At 44.0% G+C, this 25984-nt stretch overlaps 2 protein-coding genes across 2 annotated transcripts in view; both read left to right on the top strand.

The window, feature by feature from the left end:
* Positions 1–25984, top strand: part of SEPTIN3 (septin 3) — a 324031-nt gene that overhangs the window by 140497 nt on the left and 157550 nt on the right. The window lies entirely within an intron of this gene.
* On the top strand, positions 474–16345 carry LOC127051694 (cytochrome P450 2D14-like). Its single transcript, XM_050954362.1, has 9 exons — positions 474–706; positions 2000–2171; positions 2835–2987; positions 3289–3449; positions 5291–5464; positions 9100–9241; positions 12753–12940; positions 13412–13553; positions 15876–16345. Exons 1-9 carry the CDS (start codon positions 494–496, stop codon positions 16052–16054), a joined length of 1524 nt encoding a protein of 507 aa, XP_050810319.1. The 5' UTR covers positions 474–493; the 3' UTR covers positions 16055–16345.

The raw sequence follows: 25984 nt of genomic DNA, 5'->3' as shown, positions 1-25984 counted from the left end.
TGCCTGCTATAATTCTATTGCTGAAGTGGAGTGGTGGAGACAGTGGGAAGGTATCAAGAGCCCTCACCAGTACATTTTTTGGCTCCAACTATCATGATATTGGCCTCCAGCTGCAATGACTCCCACAGATTTTGTGTAAAATTATGGCTTGTGTAAAATGGGGACAGGCACACCTCCCTCACCACTCCTACGAGGTCTGGGGAGGAGCTGAAGAGACACAATAACTACACAGCCTGGCACTTTGCTATTTGTAAAGTGCTGTGCAGACTTATGGCACTTTGTTATTAGAAGAGAGGGTGTGACTAGAATAGAATAGCTAGAGAAATAGATACAAAAAGAGAGGGAAAGGAAGAGAGGGATGGGAGGAGTGAGAGAGGGAAAGTAGGAGAAAGAAACTGAAAGACAGACTGGGAGAAGGTGAAACAGACAGGGAAAGTGTTGGAGGGGAAAGGGAAAAACATATTCGGGGACAGAGTGAAGTAGGAGATACACAATGGAACTGCTCTCCTGGCTTGGGTCCCAGCTCCTATTCTTCTGGAACAGCTTCACAACATTTGGCCTCTCTTTTGCTGTCTTTATCCTGGTTTTCGATCACATGAAGCGCAGAAAGAGATGGAAAAACTACCCCCCGGGTCCTGTCTCCTTCCCTTTCGTTGGGAACTTGCTGCAGGTCAATTTCCAGTGTCCTCGCCTGGCTTTAACTGAGGTAAGTGCCAGAGGGACAGATGCCTTTCACTAACTGGCAGAGAGGGTTGGTGAATATTACCCATGCCAGATCAGTTTCCAGTTTTTGAGTGGCAGCTGAAGTGCATTTATTATTTACTGCATTGCAGGAAGATTTTAATCTATAAAAGGAGAAAAAGCTAAACAATAAAAGCAAAGCAAAAAAACATTTTACATTTACATCATGTGAGCTTGTGACATCCCCCTCTCACTGTAATCAGTGTGGGTGGTTGGTTAATTGTTGATCAGTCATACACTATGGAACTGTGTGTACATCGAGATTGTAAATCAGTTTGTTACTATAAAGAAAGCATTGACACTAGATTACACTACTCTAATGGTTGCGAAAGCAACAATGTAAGTGCCTTATTCTTCATTTGGGCCCTTAAACTAGGACTTGGACGCATCCTTCCAAGGTGTGTGTGTAAATTGGAGAATTACATCACTTTAGTGATGGTTCCCATACACAGCTGTACAGTAGAGCTGGTGAGAATGTTTTTATTGAACCAGTTTTTAGACAACAAATGCTGGTTTTGATGACTATTCCCCAGGGGTGGCCTTTTGAAGGGAAAATTTGTTCACTTTGGAAAATGTTTGTTTTGGAGTTCTTCATTTTTAATTATTTTTATATTATTTCATAACACATGAGTAGCAGTACTATTCAGAGCACTATTACCACTGAAATGTGATGGATAAAATATAACTAGACAAATAAAAAAGCCCCATATAACAAAACAGCCTTAGAATCCAAACTTCCAGATTTCAAAATGACATTTTGAAACAAAAACTTTCCAGAACAGAACTTTTTTGGAAATTTCAATGTCTGGGAAATTTGTTTTCATTCTGATTCTAACTGGAAACAAATGTCAAAATATCCCGCTGACTGGAAATTGAGTTTTGACCAGTGCGAATGGACAGCTGAGTATTAGTGCAGTGAGACAGTACTTTGAAACCCAACAATATTCTTTATGGCCAAATAGCAGTTGGGAAATTAAGGTGACAGGGGAGACGGACACCGATTGCCTTCCCGCCCAAATCTGTATGTCATGATATGAGACCGTGGTATTGAGCTAGATCCCTCCTGCCAGGTTTGGGCATATTCCCTCTTGGGTCTACAGCCTTGCAGGTATTAAGCACTCTGCAGTCAAAGCCCCTGTGCTCTCTGCCTTCCACAGACTATGCTGCAGTGTCTCCCATTTTAAGATACAGCCTTTGTAGCTGTTTTTTCTCTTTAATCCTGTTTTTCTTTTTTCCCCTTTTCTTTTTTACTTGACAGCTCAGTGAGAAGTTTGGAAAGATCTTCTCTTTTCAGGTTGGATGGAAAAATGTGGTCGTGCTGAATGGGTTAGAAGCTGTAAAGGCAGCATTGGTCCAGAGATCAGAAGACTTCGCTGATCGACCATCCTTTTCCTTATTTGACCATATGGGCTATAGAAAAAACTGTGAAGGCAAGTGTCCCTCAAAATCCAGGGCAAATTTCCCATCTTCTCCATGCACATCAGTTCTTGGGGAGCACAGACAACATGGCTCTGCCTTCAGGATATATTATGGGTCCTGTACATTATGATGGACTGTGGCTGTATATACATACACACATGCACAGTGTGCACATACAGACACCACTGCCCTTTGCAGGATGGACTGATTGCTAATCTGGTTGTTACAGGTGAGTAGGATCTGGTTTACAGTCTGACACTGGGCTTCTCTCCAGCTGCCCCAGGCTGCTGATGTCACAACATTACCTTTCAGAAAAATGGATGTCACCAGCAAGAGACTCAAAGGCCAGCTGGCACTATAAACTTTATTTGAAAACTCATTTCACAGAGAACCCCTAGAGTCACAAAAAACGGAAGTAACAGGTCTGGCCCATGGAGCAGTGTTGGGAACTGTTGCTCTAGCTCACACAGCTTCCCAAGGGACCCAAGCCCATTTCTCCCCACAAGTATCACCTTCATGAGCCATGTGTACAGTGGCACCGTTAACAGACGGAAATAAATTAACTAAAAAGAGTAAATCAATACAACAAAACCAACCCTTTTTCATTTATTACTGCAGGGGGGATGGGGGAGGATAGGTGGCTATTTGACTAGTATTTCTTTGAAATCCTGCAGGGATAATGATGGCAAAGTATGGCCATGGCTGGAAGAAGCTGAGGAGATTCGCACTCTCCACCTTGAGGAATTTTGGGCTGGGGAAGAAATCCCTGGATCAGAGTGTAACTGAGGAAGCTGGATGTCTATGCTCTGCGTTCAGTTCTAAAGATGGTATGTTTGGGAGATTGGAAACTCTCATCTCTAGTCATAAAGCAGGGAGGGGGGCTCTCAAGAGTAGGGTACATGGAGCTCGAGGGAAGAGCAATTCTAGAGGAGGAGGAGGAAGAGGAGAGGTTTGCATGTGGAGATGATCCAGCCATTGTGGAAGGGATCCAGCTAAATAGCAAAGTGCAGTGTATTTCCCACTTCCTGTGGTGTTAGAGGGTCTCATTGAATACATCCCCATGTAGTAGCAGGCTGCGATCCTGGTGTGCCTCCTAATCTCTTGGGTTGGTTCCTGTATCTTTTTCAGGCCGTCCTTTCAAACCACGCTTCCTCATAAACAGTGCTGTCGGCAATGTGATGTGCTCAATCACTTTTGGCGAGCGCTTTGAGTACAACAACGAGAAATTCCAGAGGATGCTACACCTGATAGAGGAGGCTTTCAATATAGGAGCTGGAATCCTGTCCCAGGTAGCCCACAAGAATCTGATTGTCAGTAAAACCGAAACCTCTTGGTTGCCTGGGTGGGTCCGAGGGGGATGAAGAGCTCACACTCCATATGGTGTTTTAGACAAAGGTGCCATGGTGCTTTTGATGCAGGGATCATGAACCAGTTTGGATAATACAGAAATCTCCTGAAACCCATTAAATACTTTCTGGCTAGGGATTGCACATGGCTATTTTCCTTGAGTTTCTCTACATTTTCTAGAGGCAGCTGGGTCAGGAAGCGGGACTGCCGAAATGCCCGGAGATAGCCTGGTCTCTTAGGCTTTGTCTACATGAGCAAGTGAAAGACAAAACTTTTGTCATTCAGAGGTGTTAACAAAACACCCCTACAAAAGACAAAAGTTTTGTCCATGACAAGCGCTAGTGTGAACAGCGCTTTGTCAGCAAAAGCACTCTCTTGCAGACAGCACTAATGCTGCTCTTTGGGGATGGAAGTTTTTTGTCGGCAGGAGATCTCTTTTCCGCCAACAAAGAGTGGCTACGCTGCGCGCCTTTTAGTGCTCGACTATAGCGGCGCAGCTGTGTCACTCAAAGTTGCGTAGGGTAGACATAGCCTTAGTATTTCTTGGTCAACAAGAAATGTATACAGGAAATTCTTCTAAGGAAGGATTGTTATTGGGAGATTTCCAGCCCAGTTTTGATGGACTGGGATGATTTAGAGATGTTTCCTAATTTGTAAGTGTTTTTCTGAACAGAACATCTAAAACTTAAAAAACCAACAATAACAACAAAGCCAACCAGACTTTAATGGTTTTCAATACAGTAAGAGAACTCTGCGAATATCTTTAGGAAAGGAAGGCATCCAGAACCTCCCACATTCTCCCAGCTAGGAGCACAAATGCCTTCGCTCTATGTCATTTTTGCAAGAAGCTGTCAGATTGCATCTTACTACTATCTTCTATATCACACACACATTCTTACAAACAGGGGCAGCTCCAGGCACCAGCATGCCAACCATGTACCTGGGGCGGCAAGCTATGGGGGGGGGGAGCGCTCTGCCGGTCGCCGCGAGGATGGCAGGCAGATTGCCTTCAGCAGCATGCCTGCGGAGGGTCTGCTGGTCCTGCAGCTTCGGCGAACCTCCCGCAGGCGTGCCGCCGAATCTGCAGGACCAGGTACCTCCCACAGGCAAGCCATCAAAGGCAGCCTGCCTACCCTGCTTGGGGCGGCAAAATACCTAGAGCTGCCCCTGTTTGCAAAAGAATCGCATTAGTACAACCAAGATCAGGGAATGGCGAGTGAGAGACTTTCCTCTCCTCCATAAAACCAGGCCTTCAAGGGAACGCCACCCTTACAGGCCCTTGGCCATCACACTCAATAGATACATCAGGAAAAAGAAGTATATGAGTCCAGCCCATAAGGGTCAGTGACATTTATCCTGAGTAAGCACTGCAGCATGAGGGCCAGTATTTGTAACATTTAAAATATCTCCAGAGCCCTGAAACAATAAAAAAAGTCTCAACAGTAATCTTTCCCCAGCCCCCAACCCTTTCACTGTTCTCCTGTTGCCACTGTCATATTGATAGGAGGCTAGGTAACAGCTCAGTAACAGAATTGAGGAGGGTGTTTACTCCCAGGGGTGGTTAGTCAGATGATTAACTTACATGCAGACAATGTTGGTCACAACACATTGTGTTGCATGATGGAGGGAACAAGGTAGGGAGCCCAAAATGTTTACCCAGTGTGAAGTGGGGGATCTGGCCTGTTGGGAACATTCCATCCCAGTTCCATCTCTTCCCCTGCCGAATATCTGAGAACTGCCTTCCTGATCTAATGCTTTTCCTCTCCTGCCTCTTCCATCCTAGATTCTGGACTTGATGCCTTGGTTGTTGTATATTCCTGGGCCTCATCATAACATCCTCCAACCCTATATTGATGCCTTTGACATCCTAAGGGAGATTGTGAAGAAGCATAAGGAGACCCGGGATCCAGGCTTTACCAGAGACTTCATTGATGCTTTTCTGGAGGAGATAGAAAAGGTAGGAGGAGACAGACATGGATCCTTGTGGGGTTGTATTTTGCTGTTTGGATATGTGTGCTTGTGATGGAACAACCCGTCAGTTACGCTGAGACCTGGATCCTGCAGGTCCTTTCACCTGAGTGCATGCAGCAGAGAGCACAAGGCTGTTGCTCTCCAGTGCAAGTAGGGACAGCAAGTGGGCACACACATGCAGAAGCACTAGGTGAGTGGAATTAGATACCGAGATCCTCATACACCTGCCCCCTCACACTCAAGGACACACAGAAAAGAAAAGTTCAGGGTGTCTAAGGAGGCCTTGGTTTAAATGTAACCTCAGCTCACAGATGCGGTGCTTGGTTATTTAACAATTCACCTTGTCTTCCCTGCCTCTTATCTCTGTTCCAATAGCACTTCACTCTCAGCGGAGTGGTATATGGCATGTATGAGAAAATGCCAATCAAAATGCAGTTCCAGATAACTATTCCAACTACAGCCCCCTAAGATCCAAGACAGGATCAAGGCCCACTCTGCTGAGTGCTGTACGAATATACGAGTAGGCACCGTCCTGGCCCCGCAGACTTTAGAGTATAGTTTGCTTTATTCTGTGCAATCTCTTTCCTATTATTTACTTGCCTATGTGTGGCAAAGCAGCCGTACCAATACTAGTGAAGTTTTACACTCTCATTGGTCCTTGGGGGGTTTTTCTGTCAGCATGCATTCCTTACCCAACTGCGGAGAGAGAAGTGCCGGGAAGGTGAAAGTGAAGTTGTGATGCCTGGTGAGATGACCAAGTCCAACAGAGGCACTGTTGCTAAGTAAACACCAATGACAGTATGAAAAGGGACAAAAAATCCACATCACTAATTATAGGACATGTACTGATATTGAGGAGTTGCCAGTAGCCTTCTCTTGGCCAGGTCTCATGGCTTATAAACTCATTCTTATTTTCTTTGACTTCTCTGTTGCTTTCATTGAATGACATATTTGTCTGTAACCATGCCTCAATGGGCCACAACTGAGAATGCCAAACTCAGAACAAACTGCTGAGAACCAGGGCAAACACAACCCAAAACTGGTGGTTATTCTTCCATGAGATATACCAAACCAGCAACAAAAGTAAACTCCTGTTTCACCACCCTGGCTAACAAGAAGTCATAAAAGCAGCTTCCTTGGGCATTCCAGTTCTTATATCACCACCAAAACACTGGATTTAAAGGTGAGTGATTCTTTACAACCAGTCTCATTAATTAAAAGGTTCTTCTGATCCCAAAGGACCAGCCACACACCCAGGTTAATATATAACTCAGATTTTACCCAAAAATCATGCTGATGTCAGTCCTTTAGTATCTAAAATCGAAAGGTTTATTTATAAAAAGAAAGAAAGGGAGAGTTAAAATTGGTTAAAAGAATCAAATACATACAATAATTGCAAAGTTATTGGTTCAGGCTTGTAGCAATGATGGAATAAACTGCTGGCTTAAGTCAAGTGTTTGACTGCTTCCAAATTATTGGAAGATCCTCAGTCCATTGGTTAGAATGCTCCCATTAGTATAGTCCATATTTCTGAGGTTTGGGCAGGAAAGAGGCTGGAGGAGGATAGAGGCTGGAGCCAGATAGAAGCAAAATGTAGGCGTTTCCAGGCCTTTTTTCTCTTCTGCCATGTGGAGGGAATTCCATTGCTCTTACTGTGGAGAATTGCAGCAACTAGATGGAGTTTGGAGTCACATGTCCATGTACTTCGCCTAGTCACAGCAGGAAATTCCATTAAGTGTAGATGGATGTCTGCCATGATCCACTGTCAGTTAAATGTTCTTTCAACGGGCCACTCCATTTGAATAGTCCCTCCAAGATGTACCTACCTTGTGGGCGGTACCCCAAGAGCACACATTTGAAATCCAGGTATAGCACCAATACTTATAACTTCAAATACAAAAATGATACATGCATACAGATAGCATAATCATAATCAGCAAACCATAACTTTTTCATAGACACCTCATTTGACAACCTTTTTACGAGTTTTGCTGCAAATATAAAACAGTGGTTGCAACAATGATCTATATGGTCATATTTTAATCAGATAACCTCACATTGTCCTCCTTTGGTTTCTGTGGTACTGTTTTTTCTTGGTTCTCCTCCTATTGGTTTCTCCCCAACTATTCCTTCAGCATTCCCTGTCGTGGATTCTCCTCCGCTCTTCCACTGTCTGTGGAAGTCATAAAGCCTCTGTCCTTGCCCACTCCCTCTACACTGTAACTCTGAGGAACTTCATCTGCTTTCACAGTTGGAACTTTCATCTCGAGGCTGATAATCAGCAACCTACCTCAGCTCTCCTGACCCATCTCTCGCTAAGGAGTCCTGTATTTCAGTCCTTCTGACATTTCTTCCTAGGTGTCTTGCCCGCAACATAAGTTTAACATAGCTAAAAATGAGATTCTTACTTTTTCCTCAAACCCCTCTTCCTGCTCATCCAGGATCATAAAGTGAGGGTTATCTATGAACCCTTCCTCTCCTTCTCCTTGTGCACACATCCAATTTCAAATCTAGCTGCTTCTTCCTCCACTCTACCGGTTCCTTCTTGTTTATCATATCACATTTAAATCTCTTGTCTTTGCCTTGATAGTCTTACACAACCCACATTATATCTTGGACATAGTCTCTTAATGTCTCACCCCCATAACCCGTGGTCTTTCAATGATGGCTGTCTCAATGCAGTGCTCATATAATTCCCCCACAATTTTCTTTGTGTCTTCTTTCATGCCACCTCATACCACTGAAACACCCTCCAAATTCTGGTCCACTAAGCCATTGCCTTCTCTTCATCCAAATCCCTTCTAAAGATCCACTGTTTTCTTCTTGCCCACAAGACGTAAGTCCATGATTTTAAGCTATTCAAAATATCCTTATTATAATTTCCTTTGGACTTCCCATGGCATCCTGTCTATTCTGTATCTCTTGCTTAGATTGTAAAACCTTAAAAGGACTGGATCTGTCTTTATTTCATCTTGTCCAGTGCCAAGCACTTTGACAGCACTTACCTTCAAATAATACCTGGAAATTGAATTAACCTAGAACAACTGATCCTTAAATAGGAATTGTTACTGTATCTAAAACCATGTATCTGGGATTCTTACTTCACTGAAATGGCCCCATAATACAGTCTTTTTAAGCCTTATTTTGTGCTTCTGTGAAATCTAGCATTCTGAGCCTTGAAAGTAATGCAAAAATATTTCAAATTTCATTCTCGTACTTCAGGAAGCCTTAATGACTCTACCTTTGATCAATGCATGAATTTCCAGTTTGTTTAGCTCTTCTCAGTCAAGGAAGAATCTTGTAACTCATTCATATTTTGAATTCTAATCCCTATTATGAAGATTTTCAATATTGTGGGCCCGTTTCCCCACTGCCCTATACCTTGTATAAACATGAGCACCAGTTCAAAGGGAGTGTAAAATACTACCATTCTGGTTAGGCATCATCCGCCACTCTGCACGGGTGTCAATGATTACACCAGGTGTGGGGCAACAGGGACTCAGACCCCTACGTCTGGAAAATGTGTTATACACCCAAATGTATGCTTCTAGGTAGTAAAGTGAATTAAAGAAAAAACAACAAACCCAAGTTATATGACAAGCCTATTTTTATTTCCTTCAGGCTAAAATGGACCCAGAGAGCACTTTCAATGAGGACAACCTGATCTTTACAGTTTTTGACCTGTTTGGTGCTGCCACTGAAACAACCACTGTAACCCTGTGCTGGGCACTACTGTACATGCTTCGCTATCCTGATGTCCAAAGTAAGTGATGCAGTTTGGGAGGGTTTATAGATGCTTTTGTCTTTCAAATGCGACATCCTGGAGTACAGTCAGTAGCATTTACTATTGGACTGAACTACAGTAATGAGGCGGGGATAATTCCACACAATCATCATGGAGCATTATGTGCTGAGGGGGAAAGCAAAAACTCATGAGGAGAGGGAAAGCCCCTGTTAAAGATCTCAGTATGTGCATGGAAACGCACTGCTACTGTAAAGTGCACCTTGTGTCTCCAACAGCTCCTTGCTAAGTTTTCTCTTTCTGGCCACAAATGATCTAGTCAAGATTTCGGTAAATGACTAGTGATTTTGGGCAGCTCAGCTTTTGGGTGTTCAACTTGAGATACCTTAAAAGGGCCTGATTTTCAGAAGGTGGCTACTCAGCACTTTCTGAAAATGAGGCCTCTTGTTAAAATGGACACCTACATATTATGTTACCCACAAGCACTAGTCACTCTGGAAAATCTTGGCCCCTTTCACTTCCACCCTTGATCGACATTTGCTTCCATTGCATAGCCAGACTTTGCTCACGAATCCCCGTGATGACTTTCTTATCAGATGACTTACAACAAGCCTGGATGTAACTTCAGGGCTATATAATAAGAAGCCTTTTCTCAACTCTTTACACAATTTCTTCTTGAAGCAACTATTTCTCCAACACATAAATAGAGAGTCTGCACTCAGCTTAGTCCTAATACCACATAGGACTTCATTCAAGAAGTAAGTATAGTTCAGACACTAAGTGTCACAACCATACAAATAAGTTCAACTGCTGAAGGGAAGGAATCAAACCAAAAACTAGCACTTTCCAAGGAGGATTTTAAAAGTGAATAAGGCAGTCAAAAAGGCACTATAGTCAGAAGTGAGGATAGGGTAGGGTTGCTTAAGTAGCATCCTAGTTGTTCAAGCCAAAGAGATATCCGTAAAAACTAAAATGGAAATCCAGCCCAAGTGATGCCAGTAGAAAGAAGATAAAGAGGTAAACTATAACATGGAAATTAGAAGAGGCAAGAGGAAACGTAAAGAACTTATATCCAAAGACATGAAAACAAACACATTATTTCAGTATATCAGAAGCAGGATGTCTGGGAGAATTGGTTGGCCAACAGAACTACCAGGGAAGAAAGGGAACAATTAAGGAGGATAAGGACATTAACAAGAAGCCAAATGGTTTCTTTGTATCAGTCCTCACTACAACAGAGAACCTTTGGGGAGATGTCTACCTCTGCTATACATTTTCAGGTAGTGATCACAAGGCATAATCAGAGATAGAATTAACAAAAGAAAAGATCCTGGAATAAATGGATACATTTAAGTGCCACCAAGACCAGCTGGCTTACCGCCAAGAGATTCCAAGGACTTTAAGCACGAAGTGACTGAGCTGCTAAGAAAATTGTGCTATCTCTCAAATGATCAAATACCACACTGAGGGAGAAAATGCTGTAAGGGTAGTTTAAAAAGCCTCTAGGGCTGGTCTGGGGAAATGCAGACCAGTGAACCTTCCTTCAGTACAGACAAATTGGTTGAAACAATAAATAGAGGTAACCATGAAACACTTTGATTAACTGACATATCTGTACAACTTCTCATAGGTGCAACAACAAGAAAACAAAATGGATGGGGACCAGGTGGGAGAATTTTGTTGAACATAAAGGAGATACAATGATGGAAGAGGGGCTAGTTGGGAGCTAGTGCTGGCCCAAGGGAAATTTTTTGTCCCCTCCTGCACAGCACATTTTAGCACATTTCTTAACAACAAAACCTTTACACAGTTTCCTTGGTCTCCCTCGCATTTGTTCTTTCCCCTTTTCCATTTCCTTCACACCATCATCTCCTCACTGCAGACATTTTGCTCTATGTTTTCAGTCTATTATCCCCTTAGCAGTATTTTTCAACGTTGTGTCCTAATTGTTCCCTCTCTTTCTTTCTCTTCTCCATTCCATCTGCCTTCCTCTTCTTTCCTAAGTTGTGCTCCCTTCCACCTTCCCCAAGGTTGTCAGTCTCATGTTCTCCTGCAGCCCGCACCAAACCCTTCACGTTGTCCTTCCTCACACACGGGCACTTTACAATCCCTCTCCTCCCCTCTGGCCTCTTTCTCACACACCCTCTGGCCTCTCACAAAGATCACTCTCTGGCTCAGCTGCCTTCTGCCTCCAACCCCTCCCACCCTACATTAGCAATCAAACCGAACTGAGTCCCACACACCCCCTCAGATCCCACTCATGCAGGCCGGCTCTTGTCCTAATGGCTCCATTCACACACATACCTCCCTGCAGGCTGCCCTATTTCACTCCACAGACACCTGCCTGCGACCTAAGGAGTCCTGTCTACACAGTGGGTTAGCTCGGTATAACTAGTTGCTCAGGGGTGTGCGACGTTGTTATACCGATATAGGTCTGTAGTCTAGACTTGGCCTTGGTGTTACAGAGCCTCCTGCCAAAACAAGACCCCGTCCCTCCACATACAGTCCTCAGCCACCCCTCTGCTGGGGAGATCTCTCTCTGACCCCCTTTGTGCAGCCTCCTCTCTGCTCTTATGGTCCTCTCCCTCCTTCACTGCCCCCCACAGAAAGGTCAGCCTCCTTGCTCAAACTCACACCCACCCATTCCCTACTCTCTGCTCGCTTGTTCTCCTTCCCCCCACCCCCACCACCCTGGCTGTTTTCCCTGCTTCCTTCCCCAATCATGTCCCTTCCTCCCCTCCCTGCCCCCCACCTCCTACTGGGGCTTCTGAAATTCCGAGGCTTTGTACTGCGGATTTTTCACACCTGTGAGCGACGTAGTTATGCTGACTTGATTTCCTAGTCTACGGGCCTAAGTAGTGCTGCAGTTTCTGTGCTTCTGCCTTCCCCTGTAGGCTTGGCTGGCTGCAGCACAGCAGTTTGTAATATTTACACTGGTACAGCCCTGAATACGGGGGTGGCGACGAGAGAAGCTGGCTGCAGTATAGCAGTTTGTAATATTTACACTGGTACAGCCCTGAATACGGGAGTGGCGACGAGAGAGGCTAAAAATGGTTATGTGCAGGGGGGCGTTAAGAGGAGGTGGGCAGCAGCAGGAGGGCACATCTTAAGGTGGCAAGCTTTTGCATTTTTAAGTCCATGACCAGAGGGCACAGTGTTGGGGAGGACAACATCGTGGAGGGAGGGTATCCCCCCCGCACTCCCCACAGTGGTTGTCCCTGTGTCTGTTATGGAAATTGTGCCTCTGCAATCTACTAGAATTCTTCACGTGTCAAAAAAATAATAACCAGGGTAAGTGTCTAATATGGACATAACTCATGGAAACTTATTTACAATGAATATGTGTTCCCTGTTTCTTGTATGGGAATACCTACTAATGCCAAATATAAAGGGTTGATAGAGGGTCTCTTTAGAAGAGAAGTTTATGGGAATGTTTCAGCTGATTTCAGTGGTAACTGGATCAGGCCCATAATAGCCTATTACATCTACTCTGTTATACTCCCTGCTATATAAAGTGTTTCTATATTTCCAGGAAGAGTCCATGAGGAAATTGATAAGGTGATTGGCAGGGACAGGTCACCCAAAATAGAGGACCAAGTGAACTTGCCTTACACCAATGCTGTGATCTATGAAACTCAGCGTTATTGTGATGTTGTTTTTGCTGGAGTGCCTCACACGACCTACCGGGACACCCAAGTTCAAGACTTTTTCATCCCTAAGGTATAGCAATTGTGACCTCTGGAAAATTAATGCAGCCCAGATGCAGATTGCTAAGGGATATTGCTAGGATACTTGGTTACTTAGTCCCCGGCTGGCTATGTAGCATGCTAGTCTAAAGGACTTGAATCTCACCAAGAGCTGTATTTCTACCAGTAGATCCAACTGTATAGATTCAACTGAATCTCATTATGCAGAATTCATTTGCTTGAAAGTTTAGGGAGATCTGGAGTGGGAGGAAATTTTGTCCTGATAATATCATTGGAAATCTCATTTACATATGCAAACCTTGATAGGCCTTTTCCAACGGAAAGTTGTGCCATTATCTGATTAACTGGGCAACAGAGGACTGCCTGGCTTTTCTTTCCCTATAGATAATAGTAAGAGGAAGCATAGGTAAAATTGACAATGGTTTATATTCTCTTTAAATAACCTTTTTGTTTTTGTTTTGGGGATGTTAATGGGAATGTTTAGGGCACCATCATCATCGCAGTTTTGTCCTCGGTGCTGAAGGATGAAACGGTTTGGGAGAAACCCCACGAGTTCTACCCGGAGCACTTCCTGGATGCAGATGAGCAGTTTGTGAAGCGAGAGGCCTTCCTGCCTTTCTCGGCAGGTAAATCCAAGGGGAAGAGCAACTGAGAGAGGCTGTCCCTGGGAAAAGGAATCACAGATGTCTTTATCTTTAAAATGAATAAAGAGCATCAATTCTCATGCTGCAGGGCACAAGCCAAATATTAACTGCTCATTATGGGGCTTCTTGGACCTACGTCAAAAATTCTCTGGTACTGGTCACGGTCAGGGAGAGGATGCTGGACTAGATGGACCACAGGTCTGTTCCCGTAAGGCAATACGTTCATTCCTGTCTTTCAGAAGTTAGGTGTTTGCAGATGTCAATGATATATGGCAGATATAGGGAAGTGAGGAAGATCCTTTGATTCAGTTCATTGTTCATGGGGTGGGAGTCCTGCTCCCAGTGACATAGAATCATAAACATGCAGTGCTGGAATGGAACTCGAGAAGCCATCAAGTCCAGCCCCCTGCGCTGAGGCAGGACCAAGTACCCTACACGTGTTTGTGCAACTTGTTTTTAAACACTTCCAATGATGGTGACCTGGGGCGCTGGGGGTGGGGAAAATGGTCCCACTTTTTACCAGATGTGAGGACAAGCAATGGGTGGGGCGGAGAGGAGCAAGAGGGGGCGGGGCCTCAGGGGAATGGGTGGTGCAAGGGCAGGAGCTTGGGGAGAAGGGACGGCACAGGGGTGGGGCTCCATGGGGAAAGGGCAGCGTGGGGGCCAGGGTCTCAGGGGGAAGGGCTGTGCAGGGGCAGGGTCACAGTTCGGGCACTGGTGGTCCCCACACATTTAAGGCTCTTCTGCCGCTCCTGATAGGGACTCCTTGACCTCCCTTGGAATCCTACTGCAGAGCTTAACTACCCTAGAGCAAGAAAGGTTTTCCTAATATCTAACCTAAATCTCCCTTGCTGTAGATTAAGGCCATTACTGCTTGTCCTACCTTCTCTGGACATGGAGAACCATTGGTCACGGTCCTTTTTATAATAGACCTTAACAGATTTGAAGACTGTTATCAGGTTGGCACTTGGTCTTCTTTTCTCAAGACTATACAAGCCCAGATTTTTCAACTTTTCCTCAGAGGTCAGGTTTTCTAAACTTTTGATCATTTTTGTTGCTCTCCTCTGGACTCTTTCCAATTTGTCCACGTCTTTCCTGAATTGTGGTGGCCAGAACTGGACACAGCACTTCAGCTGAGGCCTCACCAGTGCTGAGTAGAGTGGGACAATTACCTCCTGTGTCTGACATACAACTCTCCTGTTAATACACCCCAGAATCATATTAGCCTCTTTTGCAGCTACATCATATTTACGACTCATACTCAGTTTGTGAGCCACTGTAACCCATAGACCAAACTTACTGACCCCTCTGAGCCACATACAACAATCTTCAGAAGTTTCAGCCCCATTCCTGCTGATGCCCCAAGCCCGAGCCGACACACCCTGCAGGGAGAAGCCCCAAGAGCCCCCTTCTCACTGCCCCAGAACCCCACTGCAAGGAAGAGGTTCTGAGCTCCCCACTGCAGTCTGGCAGGTGGAGAATGCGAGGGAGGTATGAGGGTCTCAGCGAGTTTCACTTTAACTGTAAAAGAGCCACATGTGTCTCACGAGCCGCAGTTTGGCCACCCTTGTCATAGATCTGTTTCAGCAATACTACCACCTAGACAGTTATTCCCCATTTTGTAGTTGTGCATTTGATTTTTCCTTCCTAAGTGAAGTACTTTGCACTTGTCTTTATTGAATGTAATCTTGCTGAATTCAGCTCAATTCTCCAAATTGTGAAGATCATTTTGAATTTTAAACTTGCCCTTCAATGTGCTTGCAACCCTTCCCAGCTTGATGTCGTCCGCAGATTTTACAAGCATACTCTCTACTCTATTATTCAAGTCATTAAGGAAAATATTGAATAGACCAGACCGAGAACTGACTGCTGCAGGACACCACTAGATATGCCCTCCCAGTATGACAGCAAACCATTGATAACTACTGTTTGAGTTTGGTCTTTCAACCAGTTGTGCACCCGCTTTATAGTAAGTTCATCTAGACCACATTTCTCTAGTTTGCTTATAAGAATGTCACATGGAACTGTGTCAAAAGCCTTACTAAAATCAAGATATATCACATCTATTGCTTCCTCTCTATCCAGTAGGCCAGTAATCCTATCAAAAAAGGAAATTAAGTTGGTTTGCCATGATTAGTTCTGGACAAATCCATGCTGACTATTCCTTATAAAGCTATTATCCTTCAGGTGCTTACAAATTTATGGTTTATCTAGTTGATCTAGTATCTTTTCAGGTATCAAATATATTTATCATTTTGTTTTTGGGGTCTACCTCTTTCCCCTTCCTCACTCTCTCTTTTACAGGTCGTCGCATGTGTCTAGGGGAGCAGCTGGCCAGGAAGGAGCTCTTTCTCTTCTTCACAACCCTCCTGCAGCATTTCACTTTCCATATCCCTGAGAATCAGCCCAGGCCACAGGAAGACGGACATTATGTCCTCATACATTCCCCAGACTCCTATGAGCTGTGTGCCATCCCCAGATAATGTGTCCCAGGCATGAGCTGATGGATTTGCGTTGATCTGAGCTAAAGCTTCCGCAGAAGAACAATATAGGAAGCACTTTTTTTTAGATTGAAATAACTTTATCTAAGTGTTTTGACGTTTGTAAAGAAATTATGGCAGAGACCCAACGACACGTGAACTTTGGATTCAAGATGCCAACCAGACCAATTGATGATTGAAATATTTGCTGTATTACGTAAGAAACAAGCCCACCATAACCAAAGATATAGTGATAACTGGGAAAATGGAACACACAGGAAACCATTTTGAAAAAATCATGGAACCAACAATATGTTGGAAGCCTCAGTTCTGCCTCTTTTCTTTTCAGCTGTGTAGCTTCCACCCACCTCTTTTCTCTTACCTTTTTGTGTCTTCTTAGGTTATGAATACTTAAGGGCAGGGAGCTCTCTTCTCACACATTTGCAAAGCTCCTAGCCCATTTTGGTGCCACATAAATAAGAACACATTATAATAGTTTTAGAACTGATGCTAGCAATCAAATGAGATTTCAGGATAAGGTGTGGAGCTAAACCTCTATCATGTCACTATGTGCTGATCATTTTAAGATGCAACAGCAAATCTTACAGCACTCCCATTGAAAGTCCCATAGTCTATAAAATGGGAACCACTAAACGGAGCCATGCTGCCAATGTAACTCAACAGCTGTTATTTATAACATATCTGTTGGGGTTGCTATAGAGTCCCGGGGCAAATATAATCCCCGTTTGTAAGGTTGCTGACTTCTCAGAAGTTAAACCACAGTTCAATTTGAGCCTACTTTTTTGGGACCCTTTAGTGAGAATAAAAGAATTTGGTCTTGGGCTGTCCTTCAGAAATCATTGGGTCAAATTCAGCCCTGAGGGAAGCAGGGACAATGCCACTGGTTTAAATGGCATTGCACCTGCATATTCCATGCCTGACTTTGGCCCTCTGTGTCTGTCCTTTACTTGGATTAAACAATAAACATCCAGCAACAAAACCCATCAATGCGAGGTTCACTACTGGAGCTCAGGAACAAAACATCACTAATACCATGTATTGTTGAATAAAGCATGTGGTAGCCTGACCAGGCATCAACTTACTACTATGAAACATGGGAACATGGCCGATATTTTGCTATTTGGATTGATAATCTGATACGCAGACAGGTGAATCATCTAACTTATTGTCCTTGTACCATATGTATTTCCTGTCTAAATCTTAGTCATTTAATCCCTGTTTATTGTATTATTCTTTCTACTTGTGTGATGGTCTAACTGTAGTTTATTTAAAGCCAACCTTTCCCTTGCACTTTCTTTTTTTCTGTGACTCAAAAATACAAACTATCAATATATTAAAAAACTAGACAGCACTCCCTATTGGCTCTGCATCATTCATAAAACGCAGAGAAACCGGAACCAATATCCCCTTCCTCCTTCTCAGTTCCTCACTGTCGTTTTGAGGAGGGCTCTTCTGTTCCCTCAAGAAGAGTAGCTAACATTGGATACATGAATAGCAGCCTACGACGTTGTCTGCCTAGGAAAGTTTTACCAGTTATACTGGTATAATGATACTGGTATGTAGACTTGTGCAAATAACTGACTTTTCCAGTTCTGTGGCCAAATCAAAAAATAAAATAAAATATTTGTTTCAAGTTGACCTATGCAAAAACAGGAAAAAAAAATCATTTCAGGTCAAACAAAATATTTTATTTGACCTGAAACAAAATGTTTTGTTTCATTTGTCTGGTTTGTGTTTTTTTGTACTTTTTTTTATTAATAAAATGGAAGTAAAATTTGAAATGAAATGTTATTTTGAATCGAAAAAATAAAAACATTTTGACTTTTTCTGAATTGTTCCTCTTTTCTTTTTCAGCTGAAACACTTTGGCACATTTGACACAAATTTGCTAGATGCTGCAATTGAACCAATTATGGATTTTTTGTAAAAAAAAGCCCCCCATCATCAAAAAATTTAGCCCAGCTCTACCCCTATAGTTAAACCAGTATAGTTATGCTGTTAAAATGTCCATGTGGCTACCGTTTAACAGTGATGCTGTAGCTGGTTTTGACAGTGTCGGCTGTAATGTTGCAAATATGGAATATCTGTCAGGTAAGAGCCGTTTTTCAGAGGTTCATAGATTCCAAGGCTAGATGGGACCATCTAATCTGATCTCCTGTATAACATGGGCCAAAGAACTTCCCTGCTTGCTAACCTAGTGAGGAGGGCTTTAAACTAGGTTCACCAGGGGATGGTGACCTAAGCCCAGAGGTAAGTGGGATACCAGGAGGAAACACAAGGAGGAGGGTGCAACTGAGGCAGCTCCTGATTCATACTGAGAAAGTAGGACAATTGGCTAGTTACCTTAGGTGCCTGTACTCCAACGCAAGAAGCTTGGGAAACAAGCAGGAAGAATTGAAAGTCCTGGCACAGTCAAGAAACTATTATGTGATTGGAATAACAGAGACTTGATGGGGTAAGTCACATGGCTGGAGCACTGTCATGGATGGATATAAACTATTCAGGAAGGACAAGCAGGGGAGAAAAGGTGAAGGAGTTGCACTGTATGTAAGAGAGCAGTATGATTGCTCAGAGCTCCAGTATGAAACTGGAGAAAAGCCTGATGAGAGTCTTTGGGTTAAGTTTAGAGGCGAGAACAACAAGGGTGATGTTATGGTGAGTGTCTGCTATAGACTACCAGACCAGGAGGAGGAAGTAGATGAGGCTTTCTTCAGACAACTAACAGAAGTTTCCAGATCACAGGCCCTAGTTCTCATGGGGGAGTTCAATCACCCTGACATCTGTTGGGAGAGCAATACAGCAATGCACAGACAATCCAGGATATTTTTGGAGAGTGTTGGGGACAACTTCCTGGTGCAAGTGCTGGAGGAACCAACTAGGGGCTGTGAGCCTCCTGATCTGCTGCTCACAAGCAGGGAAGAACTGGTAGGGGTAGAAGTGGGTGGCAACCTGGGCACCAGTGAGATGGTCGAGTTCAGGATCCTGACAAAAGGAAGAAAGGACAGCAGCAGAATACGGACCCTGAACTTCAGAAATGCAGACTTAGATGCCCTTAGAGGAAATGATGAGCAGGATCCCCTGGGAGGCTAATATGAGGGAGAAAGGAGGCCAGGAGAGCTGGATGTATTTTAAGGAAGCCTTATTGAGGGTGTAGGAACAAACCATCCCGATGTGCAAAAAGAATAGCAAATATAGCAGGCGACCAGCTTGGCTTAACAGATAAATCTTTGGTGAGCTTACACTCAAAAAGGAAGGTTACAAGAAGTGGAAACTTGGACAGATGACTAGCGAGGGGCATAAGGATATTGCTAGAGCATGCAGGGGTATAATCACGAAGACCAAAGCACAACTGGAGTTCCAGCTAGCAAGAGATGTGAAGGGAAACAGGAAGAGTTTCTACAGGTATGTTAGCAACAAGAAGAGGGTCAGGAAAGTGTGGGACTTTTACTGAATAGTGAAGGCAACCTAGTGACAGATGATGTGGAAAAAGCTGAAGTACTCAATGCTTTTTTTGCCTCAATCTTCACAGACTAGGTCCCAGACTGCTGGACAGCACAGTATGAGAAGGAGGTGAGCAGCCTTCAGTGGTGAAAGAACAGGCTAAGGACTATTTAGAAAGCTGGACATGCACAAATCCATGGGTCTGGATCTAATGCATTCGAGGGTGCTGAGGGTGTTGGCTGCTGTGATTGCAGAACCATTGGCCATTATCTTTGAAAACTCATGGCTATCAGGGGAGGTCCCGGATGACTGGAAAAAGGCAAATATAGTGCTCATCTTTAGAAAAGGGAAGAAGGAGAATCCAGGGATCTACAGACCGGTCAGCCTCACCTCAGTCCCTGGAAAAATAATGGAGCAGGTCCTGAAGGAATCCATTTTGAAGCACCTGGAGGAGAGGAAAATGATCAGGAACAGTCAATAGCAAGGGCAAGTTCTTGCCAGCAAGTTAAACAAGTATGGATTGGATGAATGGACTATAACAGTGGTCCCCAACAGGGTGCCTGTGGGTGCCATGGCGCCCGCCAGGGCATTAATGTGCGCCCGCCTAGTGCCCAGTAAGGAGAGAAGCCACGGCCCCATGCCTGATGAGGACAGAGAACTCAGGCTGTGGGCATGGTGTTCTCTGTTCCCGGCAGGCACGGAGCCCACCTAGTGCCCAGCAGGGTAGAGAAGCCGCGGCCCCGCACCTGCAGGGGACAGAGTACTCTGGGGCTGCAGGCTGTGGGCACCGGTGTTCTCAGTCTCAGCCAGGTGTGGGGCCCACCTAGTGCCCTGTAGGGGAGAGAAACCAGGGCCCCACACCTGCTGGGGATAGAGTACTCCAGGGCTGCAGGCACCAGTGTTCTCTGTCCTCGCGGCTTTTCTCTGGATTCATATATTATATAATATTAAATATGATGTTTTTTGTATTATTTAATGTGCAAATACAAAATAAGCCTTAAAAAATTGTTGGCCCCTGCCACACTCTTCTGAAAACATGAATGTGCTACTGGCCATAAAAAGGTTGGTGACCATTGGACTATAAGATGAATAGAAAGCTGGCTAGATTGTCTCCATCTTTAGAGGTCTTTAAGGCCTATCACAATCACACTTTGCTATTTGCACATCCACAGGACTGCTCTGCGGGGTGCCAGGAACAGCACTGACTCTGCGTACAGGAAGTAATGTTCATTTGGGGGCAGAGTTTGCCACTGTGACCCTTACTGAGTAATACGTTACTCTGTGCATATTCTCATTGCCATTAATGGTACTGCTGGCTGAGTACTGGGCTACTCCATGTGACTCTCACCTATTTAAAGAGCTTATGAAGGAGACTCTAGTCTGAGAAATGCACAAAGCCTGAGAGCTCTGGAGAGTCTGGGCAGGGCACTGAGAAAGTTTTATTGTTATGCACACCCGGTTGTGCACGGAATAAAGCAGAGCACCAGCAAGCTCCCTACGCACTGAGTGATCACTGCACCCCACACGGGCTGCCTCCTTAGGGCATATTGCAACCTTGTTCTCCTGAATGTCACACCAGTGCCTGCACACCTCATGCGAGGAGTCATCTGTGAAGGGTGCCCTGGCACTTTCCCAACAGAATGGTTCCCAAGCCCTCTCTATGATGCCACAGTAAGTTCTAGCCAAAGGAGGGGGCCGCATATCTGTACCAGTTCATGCCCTTGACTGCTGTGCCACATAGACGAATTGCTCCATAACCTATCTCACCACATCTGTCTGGCCAAAGATAAGAGCTAGAATTAACCAATATGTGAGAGAACAAACAGTGACTCTTCTAGTGTGGGTTGCAACATGCCTCCTCCCCATTTTCTCTGGCACCCATTACTAGACAGCCACCCAGAACACTGAACTGCTTGCAGCAGTGGCGAGGATGCTGACAAGAGCACAGACAGATAAACTTAATGGTAGTGTTTTGGCTTTGGAAAACCCCTCCTTCCATTGTTTCATGTATAGGTATATGGTAGGGAAAGATCTGATCAGGAACACGCTGGGTGTGTGGAAAGGCATGTTCACATGAACGATGGGGGCAGGATGAGTGCATGTGCCCAAGGGGGAAGGTGCAGTGGGAGAAGGACAGAGTGCCCCCCCCATAGATAACGTGGGGTGGGGAGAGCGTGATGGCCCTGGGCTGGGCACAGGGCAGGGGACGAGACATGTGGGGTGGTCACATATCCTCCCCTTTCAGTTGTGCCTCCCTCCCCCACATGACCAGTAGGGCAGAAATATGTTGTAGTAATTCCAATATGGAAACTGGGCAAACTATGCCACAGAAGTGGATGCATATAGACCAATTGCCTTTACTTCCTCTCTGGGTAAAATTATGGAGAGAAGGTGAATTAAAGACTGGTTTCCTATTTGGGAAACAATGGCATTATAGATGAGGTGCAGATTGGTATTAGGTGAGGAAGATGCAGCCTGATCATATTGCTAACTTAGGCTTTGTCTACATTGGACTTTAATTGGTAAAACTTTTGTCATTTAGGGGTGTGAAAAAATACACCCCCTCCCCGAATGACAAAAGTTTTACAGACAAAAAGCAGCAGTATGAACAGCGTTTTGTTATTGGGAGAGCTTGCCTGCCGACAAAGCTACTGCCATTCGTTGGAGGTGGAAGGTGTTTTTTCAGTGGGAGAGCTCATGCCTGCTGACAAAGAGTGGCTACATTGTGCACCTTTTAGCGGCATGGCTGTAGTAGCCTGGCTATTGCTGAAAGGTGCGTAGTGTAGACATAGCCTTTGAAACTGAAATACCAAAAAGTATGAGGCACAATGGTTCATTAGAGCTGTCTTTCTAGATATTGAAAAGGCATAAGACATACTATGGAGGAAGGCAGGTGCACTGGGGATAAGGGGGAAATATATGGGTGGAACAGAGAATTTGTGAGTAAAAGGACATGCAGGTCAGAGCTGGGAAAGTTCTGTTGAATATATAATATAAATAATGATATCTCATAGGGAAGTGTTATCAGCCCAATCTTGTTTAATAGTATGATAAACGATCTCCCAAAACAAGTGAGTACTGGGATAGGTGTCACTCTATTTGCAGGTGATTGTGCGTTGTGGGAAAGAAACAGGAATACTGAGATGGCAGAAAAGAGAATCAACAAAGCCTTATGTGCGATATCTGACTGGGGTTTCAAGTTTTCCACTCCTAAAACCAAAGGACTGATCTTTACAAAAAGGAAAGGATCAAAGCAATGTGAATTGTATCGGCATGGAGAGCAAATAGACATAGTTAAAAGGTTCAAATTCTTAGGGGTAATGTTTGATAGGAAATTACCTTGGAAAAATCCTGTACATTATGGTAAAGATAAATGTGCAGGAAGGATTAACCTGCTTAAAAGTCTTGCTGGTACTAATTGGGTGGTGGATTAGAAAACACTGCTGATGATAAACAGAGCCTTAATCAAACCAGTTATTGACTATGCTGCCAAGCCTTCGGGTCACATCAAAATCAGAATTTAAATTAGAATTAATACAAACCCAGGCACTACAAATTGAGCATGATGCATTTATTACAACATCTATATTCATTCTACAGATAGCTTGTAATGAAATGCCAGTAACACTATGAATGAAACATGGGACCTAACATTCTAGGCCAAAGTTAACAGGAACTGCAATGATGAAAGTACCAAATAAATTTATGAGGATTGTCGCCAGTTTCATAAGCAAACTACAGCAGATGATGTTAGAACTTCACATGCCACTCAAGTTAAAGTGTGGATACAGCAGTTGAAAGACAAGGAAAATCTGAACAAAGTCAGAACTTTTAGTCATGGGAAAATGAGTTATGGAAGGAAAGTTGCACGTGCAATGTGGATTTAGATTTATTTTAAAAACTTAAGGGTAAAAAAGAGACAATAGGTATTAAAAATGAAGGGTATCAGTATATAGGAGAAAAGTGGAGTCAGTTTTGTCAAATATATACAGATTGGTCCAAAAAAGAAAAAATAGGAAAAGTAGGGACAGCATATTGTATATCACAATTGGGAATTAGTTACATCTAAAAGAATATCTGACTATGTAGATGTCATGACAGCCAAACTAGTAGCAATAATGCTAGCATGGAATTGGGATCTGGGATGTACTCCCCAGCAGCAGTGGTAATTTTTTCAGATTCAATCTCAGGCCTTCTGGCAGTAAAAAAGAGTGTCTGGCTATGCAGAAGTGATTAAATCAATGAAAGTATAGTTCTAATAACAGAGTTAGCACAGATGGGCATAAATGTAGCATTAGCTTGGATCCCAGAGGATATTGGGAAGACAGGGAATGAAATAGTGGACAAAGCAGCTAAAAATGCTGTAAGAAATGGAAGACTGGACATAGAAATGCCCTTGAGTAGCAGAAATTCAAAAGCCCAGCACAGAAAAAGGAAAAGATGAATGGCAAAAATTTGGATTAATGAAAAGAGAGAAGGAAGAATTTTGGAATTGTGCCCTGGAATTGAGGACTGCGACATACTTCAGGGCCTAGACAGGATTAATAAAGTGTTTTTGTTTAGGGTGCTAACCAACCATAGCGGCTTAAACAAAAATATTTTTCAAATAAATAGACACAAAGATGGCCTATGCATACTCCGTAAGGTAGAAGAAACAATTGATCACATTTTATGGGCATGTAAGGGCTTTGCTAAAGAAACAGAAAATATATTTGAGCAATTCAGATGTTTTAAGGTAAAAAAATTACAATATTTGATTTAGTAAAAACATTGGGAAAGTGGAGTATTATTAAAACTGGGCTGTTACATTACCTGAAAGACACAGGGCGGAGTGGGAGGATAGAAATCTCTAAGAAATGAGGGATTATAGTTGGTGGCTGCTATAAACTATTCAGTCAAGTCTGCTTCACCATAAAAGAGAGAAGAAGGAAAAGAAAGAAAGGGGGCTCCAGAGAGAGAGTTTGCAATTACTCTCTGGGCACAGAGATGTGGGTAGGAGGAAAACCCAGAACTAAAAGCCCTGGGGTCCTATACCTAGCGGAACCTGTTGTAGGGAAGTTGTGGGGAAGAAAGTCTGTGTAAGGCAGAGTAGGAAGAAGCCCAGGGAAAGAGCAGCAAATGCTGAGACTGTGTAGACCTTGGCTGCTGAGTTCAGGGTCCCTGGGCTGGAACCTGGAGTAGAAGGTGGGCCCAGTTTCCCCCACCAGCCACTGGGAAAGTGGCTCTGGACGGACCAGAAGACTGACTGACGTGGCATGCAGACACTTTGTCCAGTGAGACTCTGACATCTCGAAGGGGAGGACTAAATAGTGGCCTGGCTGAAGGGCTGACTCACGAAGAAGGAGCACCCTGCGTTCCAGAGAGAGAGGACACTGTCTGAGCACTGATGGAAGGGGCCACCAAAGCGGGTAAGAACTTATCCACAGACCCAGGGGATGCCCTAGCAGTGAGTGCACCCTGTTACAAATCAGAGGAGAAGTGGGCATGACAATCATTCCTGATACAAGGGAAGTATGAGGGACTCTACAAGACCGCCACTCAAAGGAAGGTGATTGTCCCTAGGAGAAAAGTGAAGGGAAAGAGACAATGGAGCCACACTGTGCAGAGGCCCTTTTTTGCTGAAGACAAGTATACTTCCCCAAGTTGGACCCCAGATCAGCCTCACCCACTGATAAACAACTAAAAGGGATCCACACACTGTTTACACAGGTCTTAGGGTATGTCTACACTGCCATTAAAAACCCACAGCTGATCTGTGCTAGCTGACTTGGGCTAAGGAGCTGTTTCATTGCAGTGTAGACGTTCGGGCTCAGTCGGACCCCACAAGGGGGGTGTCATAAACAGATAGTTAAGGGTTAATGTCTCTTTTACCTGTAAAGGGTTAAGAAGGTCAGTAAACCTGGCTGACATCTGACCAGAGGACCAATAGGGGAACAAGTTACTTTCAAATCTTGGTGGAGGGAAGTTTTTGTTTGTGTTTTTTGTTTTGTTGTTGTTCGCTCTCGGGACTGAGAGGGATGGGACATCAATCCAGGCTCTCCAAATCTTTCTGAATCAGTCTCTCATGTTTCAAACTTGTAAGTAATTAGCCAGGCAAGGCATGTTAGTCTTATGTTTGTTTTCTCAACTTGTAAATGTTTTTTTTTGCTGGAAGGATTTTACCTCTATTTGGGGTAACTTTAAACCTAAGGCTAGGGGGACCCCTCTGGTCTATAGGAATCTAATTACCCTGTAAAGCATTTTCCATCCTAATTTTACAAAGATAATTTTTACCTTTTCTTTCTTTAATTAAAAGCTTTCTTTTAAAAAACCTAATTGATTTTTCCTTGTTTTAAGATCCAAGGGGATTGGATCTGGACTTACCAGGGATTGGTGGGGGAAAGGAGGGGGAATAGTTAATTTCCCCTTGTGTTAAGATCCAAGGGGATTGGATCTGGACTCACCAGGAACTGGTGGGGGGAAAGGAGGGGGA

This window comes from Gopherus flavomarginatus, chromosome 1, assembly GCF_025201925.1.
Source record: "Gopherus flavomarginatus isolate rGopFla2 chromosome 1, rGopFla2.mat.asm, whole genome shotgun sequence".
Taxonomy (NCBI): domain Eukaryota; kingdom Metazoa; phylum Chordata; order Testudines; family Testudinidae; genus Gopherus; species Gopherus flavomarginatus.
The sequence above is the reverse complement of the archived record's forward strand: the minus strand, read 5'-3'. Positions and strand labels throughout refer to the sequence as shown.